Here is a 16,519-nt window from a genome sequence, read left to right as displayed (position 1 = left end):
ACTTTAGTGTTGCTCTTATGACTTTTCGCCTACAAAGAGAAATTTGGGAACTAATTGTGCTTGTATAGTAAGGAATGAGTATAATTGCAAGCCTTTTGCACATATGGAAACATTCAAAAAGAAAACTAACGTAATATAGCAATGGAAGAGCAATTAACATAAGGCTGCGTTTGTCCCTGCGAATGGAAGACATGTTTATGTACACTTCCTAAAACAGGACAATCTATCAACATGAAAACTGGAATAATCATAATCAACCAACTTGGGGAGGATACCCTGAATAACAAAAATTTCTCTCCCTTACACCGTACTGTGATTTTTTTTTTTTTATAATTATGCGTGTACCCCTCCAAGTATTCTTAATGGTGAGCAACCAGGCTGCCTTTATAGGAACCAGGTCTTCTTCCTCTGGGCCATAGAGAGAAAAAATAGAATTGTTAATATAGGTAAGATGTAGAGAGATTTACCTCTCTCGTTTGGCACCCTTGGGACCTATCTGGTGCTGAACCAGAGAATTTGCTGAACCACAGGAGCTCAATATTTTCTAGGAGCATTACCAACACTTCCACTGCTTACTGGGCTCTTAGATTGTATTTAGGGGTAAATTAGAGCTAAATAACAGCAAAGAAAACCGAAAGCCAGCACTGGTGGCTATGAACAAACTTTATGGGACCCTGGGACACTTGGCCACACCCATGATAAGATGACATTTGGCTAACTAAAACCATGCCAGATGACATATATTGCCAGACTAAAGCATGCCAGAGTTACGACCTGTATTGTACTGCTGAGGCAGAAAGTAGCAGAGCCAATCACGTAAAGCACAGAGATGTGGAGGCATGAAGATGGAGGGTTTATTAAAAGTACCATGGGGAAACAGAAGAAAAAAAACCCAAAAGGTACTCCAGCCTGAGGCTCTGCCTCAGACTTAACCGTTAACTCGGGGGAAGTGCGAACCTATAATCTTCAACTTTTAAGTCAGATTGGTGAGCCTTCCTAAATCCATATATCCTGCTACCTTTCACCTGGGCCAACATATTCTGCAGAGGATGATTCACTGTCATCCTTAAGAAGCCAAACTGGCCTTGGAAAACAAAAGATGCAGTGATTGTCACACACCCATTCGTTGTATGGGTCAGTGTGTTCTGTCACATTTAAAAACAGTATCTAAATTTTGATCTTGACCGTCTTCAACAGACAGCATGAGTAGGAGTTACAGGGTTGCTGTGATGCACCGTAGGAAAAGAACAAAGCAAGACATCATCTTGCAGCAGTTGCAAGAGGCCCTGAAGGAGCAAGCTCAAGCCACTGCAGATAGAAAGTGGACCCAGCAGTGGCAGCAAAGCATGCTCCAGTACAGGAACCAAAACTCAGCAGAGCTCCTGATGTCCATCAAGGAGTAGACTGAAATCCTGCAGTCCATGTGGGAACTGCAGAGGACCACCCACTACAGCACTCACTCACTGTTATGTGACCTCCTCCCCTGTTTCCTGACTTCCCCTCATCGGGGGTCCCAAACACGGGGGCAGGAGGCCAAGGATTGTCTCATGGCCCATGCCCCTGGACCTCTCCACACTGCAAAAAGGGGCTCACATCCCCCCACACATAATGCCAGGTTTCCCTTTCTTTTTTACACCCCATACCCCTCAACTCCTGAATAAAAAAAATGCTGTTGTGAAAACCACAGTGCTGTTTATTGGTTCATGTGGGGTATAGTGTAGTTGGAGGTGCTTTTATAAAGGTCAAGCACACGTCATTGGGTGTGATAGAGGGGTGGTATCACATTACTTAAATGCAACAGATTCATGTGGCTGTCTGCTCATTCATAAAGATATTTTTCAAAGCCCTTCATAATTGCCATTGTTTGTGCATCTGCACTGGTGAATGCCCTTGTGCCAGGCTGTTCAGAAACACTGTCCAGGGCATCTGCCTCTACTACATAGGCTGGAATGAAATTTTTACCCTTTGATTTGCAAATATTATAGAAAATACAGCATGCTGAAACCATGACAGGGATGTTGGCTTTGCAAAGGTCCAAATGGGTCAAAAAGCACCTGAATCTGGCTTTTAAATGGCCAAGGCACAATCTACCACAATTCTGAACTTGCTCAGTCCGTAACTGAAGGGTTCCTTGTTTCAGTCCAGGTTGTCTGTGTATGGCTTTATTAGCCAAGGAACCACAGGGTACGCAGTGTCATCCAGTATCACTATTGGCATCTCTACGTCGACAATCTTGATTTTCCAGACTGGGAAGAAAGTCCCATCCCGGAGCACTCTGTACAGACCTAACTTTCTAAAGATGCGCGTGTCATGCACCTGAATGACCTTTGTGATTCACCAATGCCTGCAACACCATGGAAAAGTACCCTTTGCAGTTTATGTACTCTGAGGCTAGGTGGTCCAGAGCCAGGATGGGGATGTGTGTTCCATCTGTTGCCCCACTGTTGATTGGAAACCCCATGGCAGCAAAGCTGTCCACTATGTCCTGCACATTTTCCAGAGTCATGGTCTTCCACAGCAGATGGGCATTATTTCCTTAGCTACCTGGATCACCATCGCTCCAACTGTACATCTGCCCACCCCAAATTGATTTCCCACTGACTGGTAGCTGGCGGGCATTGCAGACTTCCACAGAGCAATAGCCACTCGCTTGTGAGCTGTCAAAGCAGGTCTCATTTTGATATCATAGTTCTTCAGGGCCAGGAGACAGTAAATCACAAAGTTCCATGAAAGTGGCTTTGCACATGCAGAAGATCTGCAGCCACTGCTGGTCATCTCAGACCTCCAAAACTATGCGGTTCCACCAGCGTGTGCTGGTTTCATGTCTCCAGAACCGGCACTCTGCCGCATGCAATGCATCCAGAGCAGCCAGCAGCTGTGCACTCCTGGTCTCCAGTCTTTCAATGTCATCCGAACTAAGGTCCGCATCCATCTCATCTTCCCACTGGCTTCAGCTGAGAAAATACTGCATAACGCTTTGGGAAGTGGCCATAACACACTGTGCAACAGCTCTAAGCTGTTCAGGAGCCATCCTAATGCCATGCAGCAGCATGAGCTAGATGTAGGCTTTGGAAAAATGACCCAAAAATGGTGCAGAATTCCTTGGACCATTTGTTCTCCAGCAGTGGGAGGACAGGGAGGCACCACATTCTGGGATGATGATCTCAGACACCCACAAGCACTTGCAGTGCATTTTTTCCCTTAATGCACTGGCACCAGGTACCCACAATACATTGCTGACACAGTCGAACCTAGCTAAAGCAACGGAGACACAGTATTTTAACGTTCTGGACATGTGTGGATACTCATCTTCAACTTCACAAAATCTAGTGGTAAAAGGTAAACTTCAATAACATTGACTTTATTTCATAGTGTAGACATAGTCCAGGAAAGAAACAAGAAATAATTCTCCTGCTCTACTTCAGGCTCATTAGACTTCACCTGGATTATTGTGTCCATTTCTAACTGCCATGTTTCAAAAAAAAATCCAGAGATAAGCAACAAAACTGATTAAAGGACTACAAAACATGACCTATGAGTGAAGACTGAAATAACTGTGTTTGTTTAGTCTGGAAAAGAGAAGACTGAGAGGGCACACAATAACAGTTTTCAAATACCTAAAAGGTTAATATGAGGAGGAGGAGGAAGAAAAATTATTCTCCTTAACCTATGACAATAAGAAAAGAAGCAATGAGCTTAAATTGCAGCATGACAGGTAAAGGTTATACAAAAGGAAAATTTCCTAACAGTCAGGGTGATTAACCACTGTAATGAATTGTCTGGGAACATGAGAATCTCCATCAATGGATATTTTTAAGAGCAGGTTAGACAAACATCTGTCAAGATCTAGATGGTACATGGTGCCATGAATACAGGGGACTGGATTTGATGAACTGGAGATCCCTTCCTGTCCTGTTATTCTAAGAAACAAAGAACAACATGAGCATTCAGGGGGCAAATGAACAAAATTTTAACCCTATTCCATAGGCCTGCTTTGAAATGAAAAAAAAAAAAAACCACACAAGCAACTGCTAGTGTCCACAGTTAGTCTTCAGCTAAAAAGGTAACAAAAGCTGCTGACAGATCTAAAATAAATAAAATCAGTATGGACAGTTAATTCTACAAAATGAGAGCTTATTTCAGTTGTAGTAGGCTTGCATATATTTCTTATCATTTTCAACCTACTTCCATACAATCTTTTCTCACTCTTAATTTAGCTGCAAGCCACTGGCACTCATGGCTAAATTTCTAACAATTAATACTTGTGCTCAAGAAGATTAAATGACTTTAAGCACTTTGTATTAAAAGCTCTATTTATCCTGGGACTTGGCAAAAATAAGATAGCATTAATACAATAATTTGCTCCCCATTATGTCCTATCAATGTCTGCAACATTCAGATTAGTGAGTGCCCTCTGTGACAAACAGCCAAAGGAAATGTGTATGTTAACTATTATTCTCTATATTTTTATTGCCAAAATTTTTAACATAATTTTAGGGTACAGAATTAACTAAAGTAGTATCACGCTTTCTTTTGTCTTAATAAAACTTATTACAGAAAGCAACTGTCATATTCAACAGTCCACTAGTTTCTATCTTATCTTGCCTCAGAACTCTGATATTACAAATGAAGAAAAAAATATAGAAAGAGAAGTTACTCACCTGTAGTAACGATGGTTCTTCGAGATGTGTCCCCGTGGGTGCTCCACAATAGGTGTCGGGCTCGCCCAGCGCTGCAGATCGGAAATCTTCTAGCAGTTTCTCCTGGATCGCGCATGCGCCGGCGTGCTCCGCCCACCTGCGCGCCTCCGGCCGCGTGCACAATCCAGTCCCCGCCAGTTCCTTGACCAACCACCTCAGATGCCCCTGAAAAACACTAGACAGAGATCTGAAGCGGGGAGGGTAGGCGGGTAGTGGAGCACCCACGGGCACACATCTCGAAGAACCATCGTTACTACAGGTGAGTAACTTCTTTTTCTTCTTCCAGTGGTCCCCGTGGGTGCTCCACAATAGGTGACTACCCAGCAGTAACCCAAATAAAGAGGTGGGTAATCGGTTTATGTGCAGCTTGCCCCCGAGAGGACTGTTGTTGACAGACGGGTGTCCTCTTCGAATACCCGATGTAGGGCATAATGCTTGGCGAAGGTGTCGTAGGATGACCAGGTCGCCGCTCTACAGATGTCTGTTAACGCGATGCCTTGAAGAAGGCTGTTGACGCCGCCACCGCCCTGGTGGAGTGAGCCCTGGGCGGGGCCAGCAAAGGAGTCTTTCGAAGTTCGAAGTACATTTTTACACAGGACACAATGTGCTTTGAGATTCTCCGTGAAGAGAGACCTTCTCCCTTTGACCCAGGAGCAACAGAGACTAGAAGCCTGTCCATTTTCCGGAAGGACTTAGTTCTGTCTGTGTAGAAGGCCAACGCCCTCCTCATATCTAGGAGATGCAGGCGTGCCTCCTTGCCGGAGCTGTGAGGCTTCAGGTAAAACGAGGATAAAACTATTGGCTCTTTAAGATTGGACTCCGAAGAGACTTTTGGAACAAAGGCTGGGTGCAGCCTTAAGGTGACCGCCTCCTTTGAGAATACTGTGCAGTGTGGCGTTCCCATCACTGCCGCGAGCTCACTCACCTTGCGGGCTGACGTAGTTGCAAGGAGGAAGGTTGTTTTTATCATAAGGAGACGTAGGGGAACTGTGGCTAATGGTGCAAAAGGTGGACCCGATAGAGTGCTGAGCACCAAGTCCAAATTCCACGATGGTGGAAGCAGTTTCCAAGGGGGGGGTGCAGGTTTACCAGCCCCTTCAAGGACCTGGTAACGATAGGATGGGCAAATACAGTGGGACCTCCCTCTGTACGCCGAAAGGTTGATATAGTGCAGAGGTGGACCTTTAGCAAGGATAGAGAAAAACCCGCCTCTCTTCAGGTCCAAAAAGTATTCTAGTATTACAGGCATAGGGATGTCAAGGGGAGCTAACTACTTGGCGGAACACCAGGCTGTGAATCGAGTCCATTTCTGCTTGCAAGTCCTCCTGGTGGAAGTCCTTCGGCTACATTCCAGGACGACTTGTGCTCCCTCCGTACATGTGCTCTTTAAGGAGCTGAGCCACGGATTAGCCATGCTTGTAGGTGCAGACCCTAAGGGTGCGGGTGCACTATGGATCCTTCAGCCCGCGTGAGTAAGTCCGGCACCGCCGGTAGAGGGAGCGGTGGGCGGTCCGACATGCGCAAAGGGAAAACATTGCTGCCTATCCCAAGCAGGACTATGAGTATCATGCGAGCTCTCTCCCTTCTGGCTATGTGCAAGACCTTGCGGATAAGCGCTGCGGGGGAAACGCGTAAAATAGGGAGCCCTTCCATGAAAACATGAATGAGTCCCCCAGGGACCTCAGCCCCACTCCTGGCCTGGAGCAGTACTGGGGGCACTTTTTTTTTTTTTTGTACTGGGTGGCAAACAAATCGATCTGGGGAAAACCCCCATGTACGAATATGTGCTGTAGCAGATCGGAGCGGATCTGCCATTCGTGCGTGATTTCGCAGCGCCTGCTCGGCTGATCTGCATTCATGTTGTGAGCGCCCGGCAAGTGCGAGGCTTTCAACGTTATGTTGTTGGCGATGCACCGACTCCATGACCGGAGTGCTTCCGCACATAGGGCACGGGATCGTGCTCCTCCTTGTTGATGGATGTAGAACATAATGGAGGTATTGTCGGTATTGAATCCCGACTACTTTGCCAGGTAGGTAATCTCGAAAATGTTTGCAGGCGTTCCGGAACCCTTTGCACACTGCTCTAAGCTCCAGTATGGATACGTGCAGTGCCTGTTCCGCAGGGGACCATAGCCCTTGTGTTACCTTGTCGCTGATGTGCGCTCCCCATCCCATGTGGGAGGTGTCGGTGGTCAGAAAAATAGAAATTTGTGGTTTACGGTATAGGTGGTTTACGGTATAGGGTGGTGTTTATGCGGCCGTCGCATATTTGCACCGTGGTGTCCAGGAAGTGGATCTCCTGTGTACACTGGTCCAGGCTGAGGTTGATGGTGGGGTGGAAGTTGTTAAAATCCTGGTGGAATTCCTCCAGAGTCCTCTTCCCATGGGTGCACATGATGAAGATGATGAAGATGTCATTGATGTAGTGTAGGTAGTGCAGCCCCCGACATACCTATCAAACTTGTTGCCTTTGAGGCCTGACCTGAGGGTGTACGGCTTTGTTGAGAACGTCGCCTAGGAGTTCTGTACTGTTGCTGCTATTGATAGCGCCCTTGGCCGTAGCCCCGTTGATATTGAGCACGCTGTGGTTATAAGCGTAGCGTCTTTGCTGAGGATAAAATTTTTCCCCTCCTGTATGGGGGAGTATAAATGTCCGAGGTTCTAAGTGTAGCTCTCCAGTCCTTACTGGAGTGAAGGACCGAGTCCATTGAGTCTGCGAACAGTTTTGTGTATCAAAGGGAAAGTCCACGATCTTCGCCTGTAGGTCCCTTGAGATGCCCGACATCTGGGGCCAGGATTCTCTACGCATGACCACTGCTGTAGCCGTTGAATGTGCCGCCGTGTCCACCACGTCCAGGGCAATCTGGGCTCCCGTCCGCGATGCTGCGTAGCCCTCTTGAACAATCGCCTTTAACACCGGCTTTCTGTCTTCCGGAAGTGAATCCATGAGGGGAGTAAGCCCGGAGTAATTATCAAAATTATGGTTTGCTAGGTGTGCCGCATAATTTGCCATTCTCAATCGTAGGATAGGAGAGGAATACACCTTCCTGCCAAACAGCACCAGCTTCTTCGCATCCTTGTCTGATCCCCCGATTTGTACTGAGAAGCCTTTGACCTCTGCTGGGATGACCCGACCACCAAAGAATTTCATTGTGGGTGACTGAAGAGGAACTCCATGCCCTTTGCCGGGATGAAGTATTTCTTATCCGCTCTCTCATTCGTAGGCGGAACAGAGGCCGGAGTCTGCCATATAGTAATGGTTGACTCCAGAATGGCTTCGTCCAGTGGAATAGCAATTTTGGATGAAGCCGGGGGTCTGAAATTTTTCAGGAGTTTGTGATGTTTCTCCTGCACCTCTGCCATTTGAATGTCATGCGTGACAGCCACCCTTTAAAACAGCTCCTGGAACTGTTTCACGTCATCCAGGGGAGAGACATCCCCGGGGGCCATGGCCTCGTCTGGGGAGGATGAGGAGGAACCCCTAAGGTAAACCTCCCTCGAACCCTCGGGTTCCCGCGGGTGATGACACACTTGCTTGCTGGAGGATTGTGAAGGAAAGTCTCGGGGTTCTAAAATTAACTCCCCTTGAGACAACTGTGTTTCCGTCCCTGATCAGGAGCGCCCACGGGGGTACTGAGCGGCCGGGGGGGGGGGAGCGGGGAGGAACCTGCCCCTGGGTGCAGACCTGTGGTTTGTCTGTGTGCAGCATGACAGGATGGCAGCATGGGCAAGGGTCCGGGGATGGAGACCTGGACCACTCACGGCGTGTGTACCCCTAACGTCTGGGAGAGCGAGACCTCCGCGACAACACCAACAGAGGTGAAACTGGCTTGTGATAGTACTCCAGGGGATCCAATCCCAGAAAACGGTGAAGGTGGCCCAAGCCATGGTGACATTGGTTGGAGGAACGGAGAAGGAGGGTTTTTTTTTTTTTTTTTTCTTTCTTTTCCCCTGATGGGCCGGTGGAGACACAGGCCTTCGGTGCGGCGTGTGTATCACAGAGGGAGGGGTTGGTGCTAACAGCAGCGCAGCCCTGTCCAGAGATGGACTGCAGTGCCGGGTTTTTGATGTTGCCTTGCCCCTCTGCTGCGGGGCCGGCACCGCCCCTTCCCCTGCCGGGAATCTCGGCCCTGCTGTAAGCGCCGCGCTCGGCACCGTCAGCTGCGGTGCCGCGCGGGTATCCCCCTCCGGTGCCTGCAGGCTCTGTGCCTGGCACCCCTGTACCGCTGGTGCCGCTGGGGTCTGTGCTGCCTGTGATGGTGCCGCCGCCTGAGTATGCGGCTGGTAGCTGTGTGCTCCGCTCGTCCTGCTTGCTGCAGATGCACGGCAAAGATGGAGCCAGGGAGAGTTACCTCCGTTTCTGCACTGAGGCCGGGGGGGTGGTTCGTTCAGAGCACAGTGAGAACACGGCCGGGTAGCCTGTAATTCCCCCAGGCGTCGGATGCCTTCGCTATGCCCCATGGAGGCCGGCAGAGCTTCACAGCATGACTCACACTGTGTAAAACCTGAAGAGACCATTGTGGTGAGTCCTTTATTGTTAAGAGGGTACTTAGCACTTAATCCGTGCCTTTCCACCCCAAAGAGTGATCAGCGGCCTGAGGCAGCAGGCGGCCTAATGGCCTTCACGTCCGCTCTTTTGTTCTCCGCTCCTCTCTGTTTCCCCCTTTTTTTTTTTGGCTGGTATTCTCTTTGTCTTTGCTTTCTCTCCCTTTTTTTTTTTTTTTTTTTTTTTTTTTTTAAAATAACCGAAAAACAACAAATCACACGTGGAAAAAAAAACCACTAAGTAATCTGACTCTGGCCTTAGCCTGAGTGGATACCGTCTGCAGCCGATGGTGGCTGAGAAGGAACTGGCGGGGACCAGATTGTGCATGCGGCCAGAGGCGCGCAACGGGGTGGCGCGCGCCGGCACATGCGCAATCCAGGAGGAACTGCTGGAAGATTTCCGATCTGCGGCGCCGGGCGAGCCCGACGCCTATTGTGGAGCACCCACGGGGACCACTCGAAGAAGAAATACATTTATATAGCATAAGACATAAAAAAATCCTTTAGAATAATAAAGCATCTTCTTCATTGTTAACAGTTTTACACATTGCTTGCCCACGTATTATGGAGGTTTTATTTGGTTGGTCTTGGGAGTTTTTTTTGGGTTTGTTTGTTTCTTTAATCAATTTCTTTGTGTCTTAAAATTATCTATTGGTTGAAACTATGGGAGAGTTTTTTTTTCCTTCAAAAGTCATAAAATTAAGATAGAAGTGCAGAAGAAGGGGATTAGTTTTCCCTTGCTGTTACTGACCCTTACCTTGACTCAGGTGTTCATGGTAGATAGACGCAAGGTTAGGAAGGTGCTGCTGAAGATGAGATGTTAGCTCAGCATGTGAATTAATCTGCACTAGTTCTTCTTCACAGCCAGACTCTTCACCATCAAAGTCAGCCATATTTTTCTCAGATTTTGCACTGACCTGGGAACTACTACAACTGACATCATCTGCACTTAGCATATCATCAACCATGTGTCTGTAAAATACAGGCAAGCATCAAAATGATTAATTTCACGAACATCTTTTTACAATAAAACTAATTTTATGAATTGCAATTAGCATATTATTTCTGAAATATATTGTCACAGCACATGAAATAAATACCTGTACACAATGAAGCAATTCAACACAATATATAAGTTGATTATATTTATCTAAATGAAGTGTCAGAGGGGTAGCCATGTTAGTCTGGATCTGCAAAAACAACGAGGGGTCCTGTGGCACCTTACAGACTAACAAATGTAGGAGCATAAGCTTTCGTGGGCAAAGACCCACTTCGCCAAACGCAGGTAGTGGAAATTTGCAGAGGAAGGTATAAATAGGCAGGCCAGAGCAAGGCTGGAGATAATGAGGTTAACTCAGTCAGGGAGGGTGAGGCCTACTACCAGAAGTTGATCTGGAGGTGTGAACACCAAGAGAGGAGAAACTGCTTTTGTATTTAGCTAGCCATTCATAGTCTTTGTTTAATCCTGAGCTGAGGGTGTCAAATTTGCAGATGAAATGCAGCTCAGCAGTTTCTCTTTGGAGCCTGGTTTTAAAATTTTTTTGCTGTAGGATAGCTACTTTTAAATCTGTTACTGTGTGTCCTGGGTGATTGAAGTGCTCTCCTACAGGCTTTTGTACATTGCCATTTCTGATATCCGACTTGTGTGCATTTATTCTTTTCCGTAGGGACTGCGCAGTTTGTCCAATGTATATAGCAGAGGGGCACTGCTGGCACATGATGGCATATATTACATTAGTAGATGTGCAGCTGAATGAACCTGTGATGGTGTGACTGACGTGGTTAGGTATTGTGATGGTGTTGCTGGTGCAGATATGTGGGCAGAGCTGGCACCGAGGTTTGTAGCATGGGTAGTTCCTAAGTTAGAGTTGCTGTGGTGTGGTGTATAGTTGCTGGTGAGAATTTGCTTCATGTTAGCCTGTTGTCTGTGAGCAAGGACTGGCCTGCCTCCCAAGGCCTGTGAAAGTTGGGGATCATTGTCCAGGATGGGTTGTAAATCACTGATGGTGCGCAGGAGGAGTTTTAGCTGAGGACAGTAGGTGATGCCAGCGGTGTTCTATTGGTTTCTTTCTTGGGCTTGTCCTATAGCAGGAGTCTTCTGGGTACGTGGTCTGGCTCTGTTGATCTGTTTCCTTACTTCCTCAGGCGGGTATTGTAATTTCAAGAATGCTTGGTAAAGATCCTGTAGGTGTTTGTCTCTGTCAGAGGGGCTGGAGCAAATGTGGTTGTATCTTAGCGCTTGGCTGTAGACAATGGATCGTGTGGTGTGTCTGGGATGGAAGGTGGAGGCATGAAGGTAGGCATAGTTGTCAGTGGGTTTACGGTATAGGGTGATGTTTATGAGGCCATCGCGTATTTGCACCGTGGTGTCCAGGAAGTGGATCTCCTGTGTAGACTGGTCCAGGCTGAGGTTGATGTTGGGGTGGAAGTTGTTAAAATCCTGGTGGAATTCCTCCAGAGTCTCCTTTCCACGGGTCCAGATGATGAAGATGTCATCAACATAGCGTAGGCAGAGACGGGGTGTAACTGGATGAGAGTTGAGGAAGTGCTGTTCCAGGTCAGCCACACATAGATGGAATAAACGCTGTCCGGAACAGCGTGGCTGACCTGGAACAGCGCTTCCTCAACTCTCGTCCACTTACACTCCGTCTCTACCTACACTACATCAATGACATCTTCATCATCTGCACCCATGGGAAGAGGACTCTGGAGGAATTCCACCAGGATTTTAACAACTTCCACCCCAACATCAACCTCAGCCTGGACCAGTCTACACAGGAGATCCACTTCCTGGACACCACGGTGCAAATATGCGACGGCCGCATAAACACCGCCCTATACCGTAAACCCACTGACCACTATGCCTACCTTCACGCCTCCACCTTCCATTCCAGACACATCACACGATCCATTGTCTACAGCCAAGCACTAAGATACAGCCGCGTTTGCTCCAACCCCTCTGACAGAGACAAACACCTACAGGATCTTTACCAAGCATTCTTGAAATTACAATACCCACCCGAGGAAGTAAGGAAACAGATCAACAGAGCCAGACACATACCCAGAAGACTCCTGCTATAGGACAAGCCCAAGAAAGAAACCAATAGAACACCGCTGGCATCACCTACAGTCCTCAGCTAAAACTCCTCCTGCGCACCATCAGTGATTTACAACCCATCCTGGACAATGATCCCCAACTTTCACAGGCCTTGGGAGGCAGGCCAGTCCTTGCTCACAGACAACAGGCCAACATGAAGCAAATTCTCACCAGCAACTATACACCACACCACAGCAACTCTAACTTAGGAACTACCCATGCTACAAACCTCGGTGCCAGCTCTGCCCACATATCTGCACCAGCAACACCATCACAGTACCTAACCACGTCAGTCACACCATCACAGGTTCATTCAGCTGCACATCTACTAATGTAATATATGCCATCATGTGCCAGCAGTGCCCCTCTGCTATATACATTGGACAAACTGCGCAGTCCCTACGGAAAAGAATAAATGCACACAAGTCGGATATCAGAAATGGCAATGTACAAAAGCCTGTAGGAGAGCACTTCAATCACCCAGGACACACAGTAACAGATTTAAAAGTAGCTATCCTACAGCAAAAAAATTTTAAAACCAGGCTCCAAAGAGAAACTGCTGAGCTGCATTTCATCTGCAAATTTGACACCCTCAGCTCAGGATTAAACAAAGACTGTGAATGGCTAGCTAAATACAAAAGCACTTTCTCCTCTCTTGGTGTTCACACCTCCAGATCAACTTCTGGTAGTAGGCCTCACCCTCCCTGACTGAGTTAACCTCATTATCTCCAGCCTCGCTCTGGCCTGCCTATTTATACCTGCCTCTGCAAATTTCCACTACCTGCATCTGATGAAGTGGGTCTTTGCCCACGAAAGTTTATGCTCCTACATTTCTGTTAGTCTATACAGTGCCACAGGACCCCTCGTTGCTTTATCTAAACGAAGAGACACTTGTGTGTGTACACTGATAAACAGATATAAAACTGCCTGGCAGCATATCTTCTTACTGTGGAAATTGGACAACTAAAAGGCAAATCTTCAGCTTCATTAAATAAAGGGGAAGTCACTGTGTTGATATTACTAGATAAATATTGTAAATTTGCAGAAGAAGGGAAGGTGACCTTCCTAGTGCAGTAACTTGAATTCTTTAACATTAATGTCCCTCTGGGTGCTCTATATTTGGTTTTGGTGCCATCCTGGCACCTTCAATCAGAGATCTATTGAGCAGCCTGGTGTGGGCCATGCACCACGGCAGTTGGAACCACACGTGTGGCCTGTGCCCTCCAGTTCCTTCTCTCTTGGGGAGTGTGAAGGCTCTGAAACAGAGGGGAGGAGGGCGGGTGGTAGAGCACCTGCAGAGACAATAATCTCGAAGAACTACAGTGTCGTTACCAGATGAGTAACTCTCCCTTCTTTGAGAGAGATGTCCCAGCAAGTGCTCCACCTCTGGTGATTAACATGCAGTGATTCTGAGGTGGTAGCGGCTTCAGAGTGTTGGAAAGTTAAAGAAAGAACTGCTTTGCCCACTTGCGGTGTCTGCACTGGAGGCCTGCGTAAGGGCATAGTGGTTGATGAAAGTATGAAGGAATACCCATGTGGCATTTTTACAGATTTCCAGTAAAGGGACCTTGTGCAGGAAGGTTGTGCAAGTTGATACAGCTCTAGCAGAATGAGCTGTTAAGGGGCAAGGGTATTGCATTTCTTTTTACTCATATGACAGTTTTATGCAACTAAGGATCCACCTGGATAGTCTTTGCTTCAGTAATGGTAGCCCATTGAAATGATTAGCTATCCACATGAACAGCTGAGCTGTTTTCCTGAATTGTTTTGTTCAATGTAGTATGATAAGGTTCTTCTAACATCCAAGGTATGCACGGATGCCTCAAATGCACTGGCACGAGACTTCAGGAAAAATACTGGTAGGTGGATGAACTCACTGATATGAAAAGAGGATGGTATATTTGGAAGGAATCTGGGGGGGTGTAGTAGAGTAACATCTTTGAAAATATGGTGTAAGTAGGTTCAGACATGAGAGCCACTAGATCTTCTACGTGATAGGAAAGGAGAATCAAATAGCAAGGGGGTTGAATGGCATCATTATCAGTGCATATTAGACAAGGTTAAGATCCTATGGTGTTACAGGAGGTTTCACTTATGGGTGAAAGATTTGAAGCTCTTTTAGGAAGTGTTTGGTCATGGGTGTGCAAAGACAGACCCATATTCAGTTCTTTGATGTAAGTCCACCATTGCTGCAAGATGGTATCTAACTGAAGTCAAAGAAAGGCTTGTTTGTCGCATTTATGGGCTTGGTAGCACACGATGCTGCAATTCTCTTCCATGTTCAGGTGTGTGAAGTTCCAGAAGATGAATTCCTACTGTATAGTAAGACCTGTAGGATTTTTGCCGAACAGTCTAATTTTCCTTGAGTGAGCCATCCAGGAATTATCTATGAGTTGGAGCCTTGGTAAGTCTGGGCATAGATGATGACTGGGTTCTATGGTAATCAGGTTGGGAAGAACTGAAAGCTGACATGCATTTGATAAAAGGGTACCAGGGATGTCTCGGACAAGCTGGCACAATGAGAATTACTCTCGCCCTGTCTATGAGAATTTTCTGCATTACCCTGGAGAGGAGGGAACAGGTGGGAAGGCAGAGCAAAGTCTGTTTGCCCAAGTTAAAGATGAAGGCATCACCCTGTGATCCCCAACCCACTCTTGCCCTCTCACAGAAAAAGGCACACTTCACATTGTGGGATGTTGTGAAGAGGTCTGTCATGGGTCATCCCCAGATGAGACAGATGGCCTATATTATGGAGGTATTGATCTCCCACTCATAGTATTGGGGAAACCACCAGTGCAAGATGCCTACTTGGTGTTGTGTGCTCCAGGTTTGTGCGCTTCTGAAATTTACACACGTGATGTTGTCTGTCACTGTCCCTATGTGCTGGCCTTTTATAAGGGGTAGAAAATGTCTGGAAGCATTCTGTACTGCTCACAGCTCCAACAGATTGATCTGGAGGGTAGCTTCTTTCAGTGATTATTGACCCTCTGCTGATTGGCTAAGTAGGTGTGCCTCCCAACCCACGAGAGGCATCTGTGGTGAGGATGTATGATGGACTCTGTGGTGTAAATTGGATGACCGAGAAGATACTGAGTGGTTGTGTCCACAAGTCCAGCAAGTGCTTTACCACATTTGGCATTCTGAGCCTCAAGATTGTGGGACATCTGTGAGGTTTAAATACTGCTGTGAACCAAGCCTGGAGGCACCACACATGTAGACGACCATGTCTCACCATGAAGGTAGCAGTTACCATATACATTAGGAGTCGCAGAAATCTGAGGGGAATCGCAGATGGTAGCTGTCAGAGACTATATGCTTCAAAATCTGTCCTGTGGCAGCATGGCTTTTCCCATGATAGAATCAAGTTATTCTCCAGTGAACTGAATTCTTTCAGTGGGTTGAAATGTTGAGTTTTCCTTGTTTATGATCAAGCCCAGTTAAGTGAAACAGTCTATTGTTTTTCACATGGCTAGCACCACTTCTGGACAGGAACACGCTTTGATCAAACAGTTGTATAGATAGGGAAAGATGATTATGCTCACTTTGTGGAGATGTGCAATGACCACAGCAAGGATTCTGGAGAAAACCTGAGGGGCCAAACATAAACCAAAGGGTAAAACTCTGTACTGTTAATGGTCTGTGCCAACTGTGAATCTAAGAACTCTTCAATGTGCTTAACGTAGGATCACATGGAAATGCATGAGTTGTAGGTTGAGGGCTGAAAACCAGTCCCGAGCTGCAACAAGGGAATGCCGGTTGATAAGGTATCCATGAGGAATCGTTGAGTTTTTAAAGATTTGTTGAGCCTGAGCACATCGACGACTGGGTGCAATCCCCTACTCTTCTTCGTAGTTAAAAAATAGTGGGAGTCGAACCCCTTTGTGCTGTGTTGTACGGGAACTGTTCCTTCGGCACAGATATGCAACAGGTGGTGCAACTCAATGTACAAGTACTTCATGAGAGGGATCCCTGAAAACGGACAGGGCAGGGGAGTGGGTAGGGGTTTGGACATAAAGGGAATAATGGAATTCACCCAGCTGGATAATATCTAAAATCCATTTGCCAGACTTAATGGACTGAAGAAGCGTTGCAAACGAAAGGGAAAGATGTGATAAGTGAGTGCTGTTGTCACTATAAGGTGGTCTTCTAGACCCTCAACCACTTCTTCAAATTTGGC

At 46.9% G+C, this 16,519-nt stretch overlaps 1 protein-coding gene across 4 annotated transcripts in view; it reads right to left on the bottom strand.

The window, feature by feature from the left end:
• USP34 (ubiquitin specific peptidase 34) overlaps positions 1 to 16,519 on the bottom strand; it is a 344,835-nt gene that overhangs the window by 195,426 nt on the left and 132,890 nt on the right. For all 4 annotated transcript variants that reach the window (XM_074989455.1, XM_074989457.1, XM_074989456.1 and 1 more), the window contains one exon: positions 10,003 to 10,217. In XM_074989455.1, coding sequence (XP_074845556.1) covers positions 10,003 to 10,217 — 215 coding nt within the window. The remainder of the gene's footprint in view (positions 1 to 10,002; positions 10,218 to 16,519) is intronic.

Source organism: Carettochelys insculpta, chromosome 3 (genome assembly GCF_033958435.1).
Source record: "Carettochelys insculpta isolate YL-2023 chromosome 3, ASM3395843v1, whole genome shotgun sequence".
Taxonomy (NCBI): Eukaryota; Metazoa; Chordata; order Testudines; family Carettochelyidae; genus Carettochelys; species Carettochelys insculpta.
The sequence above is the reverse complement of the archived record's forward strand: the minus strand, read 5'-3'. Positions and strand labels throughout refer to the sequence as shown.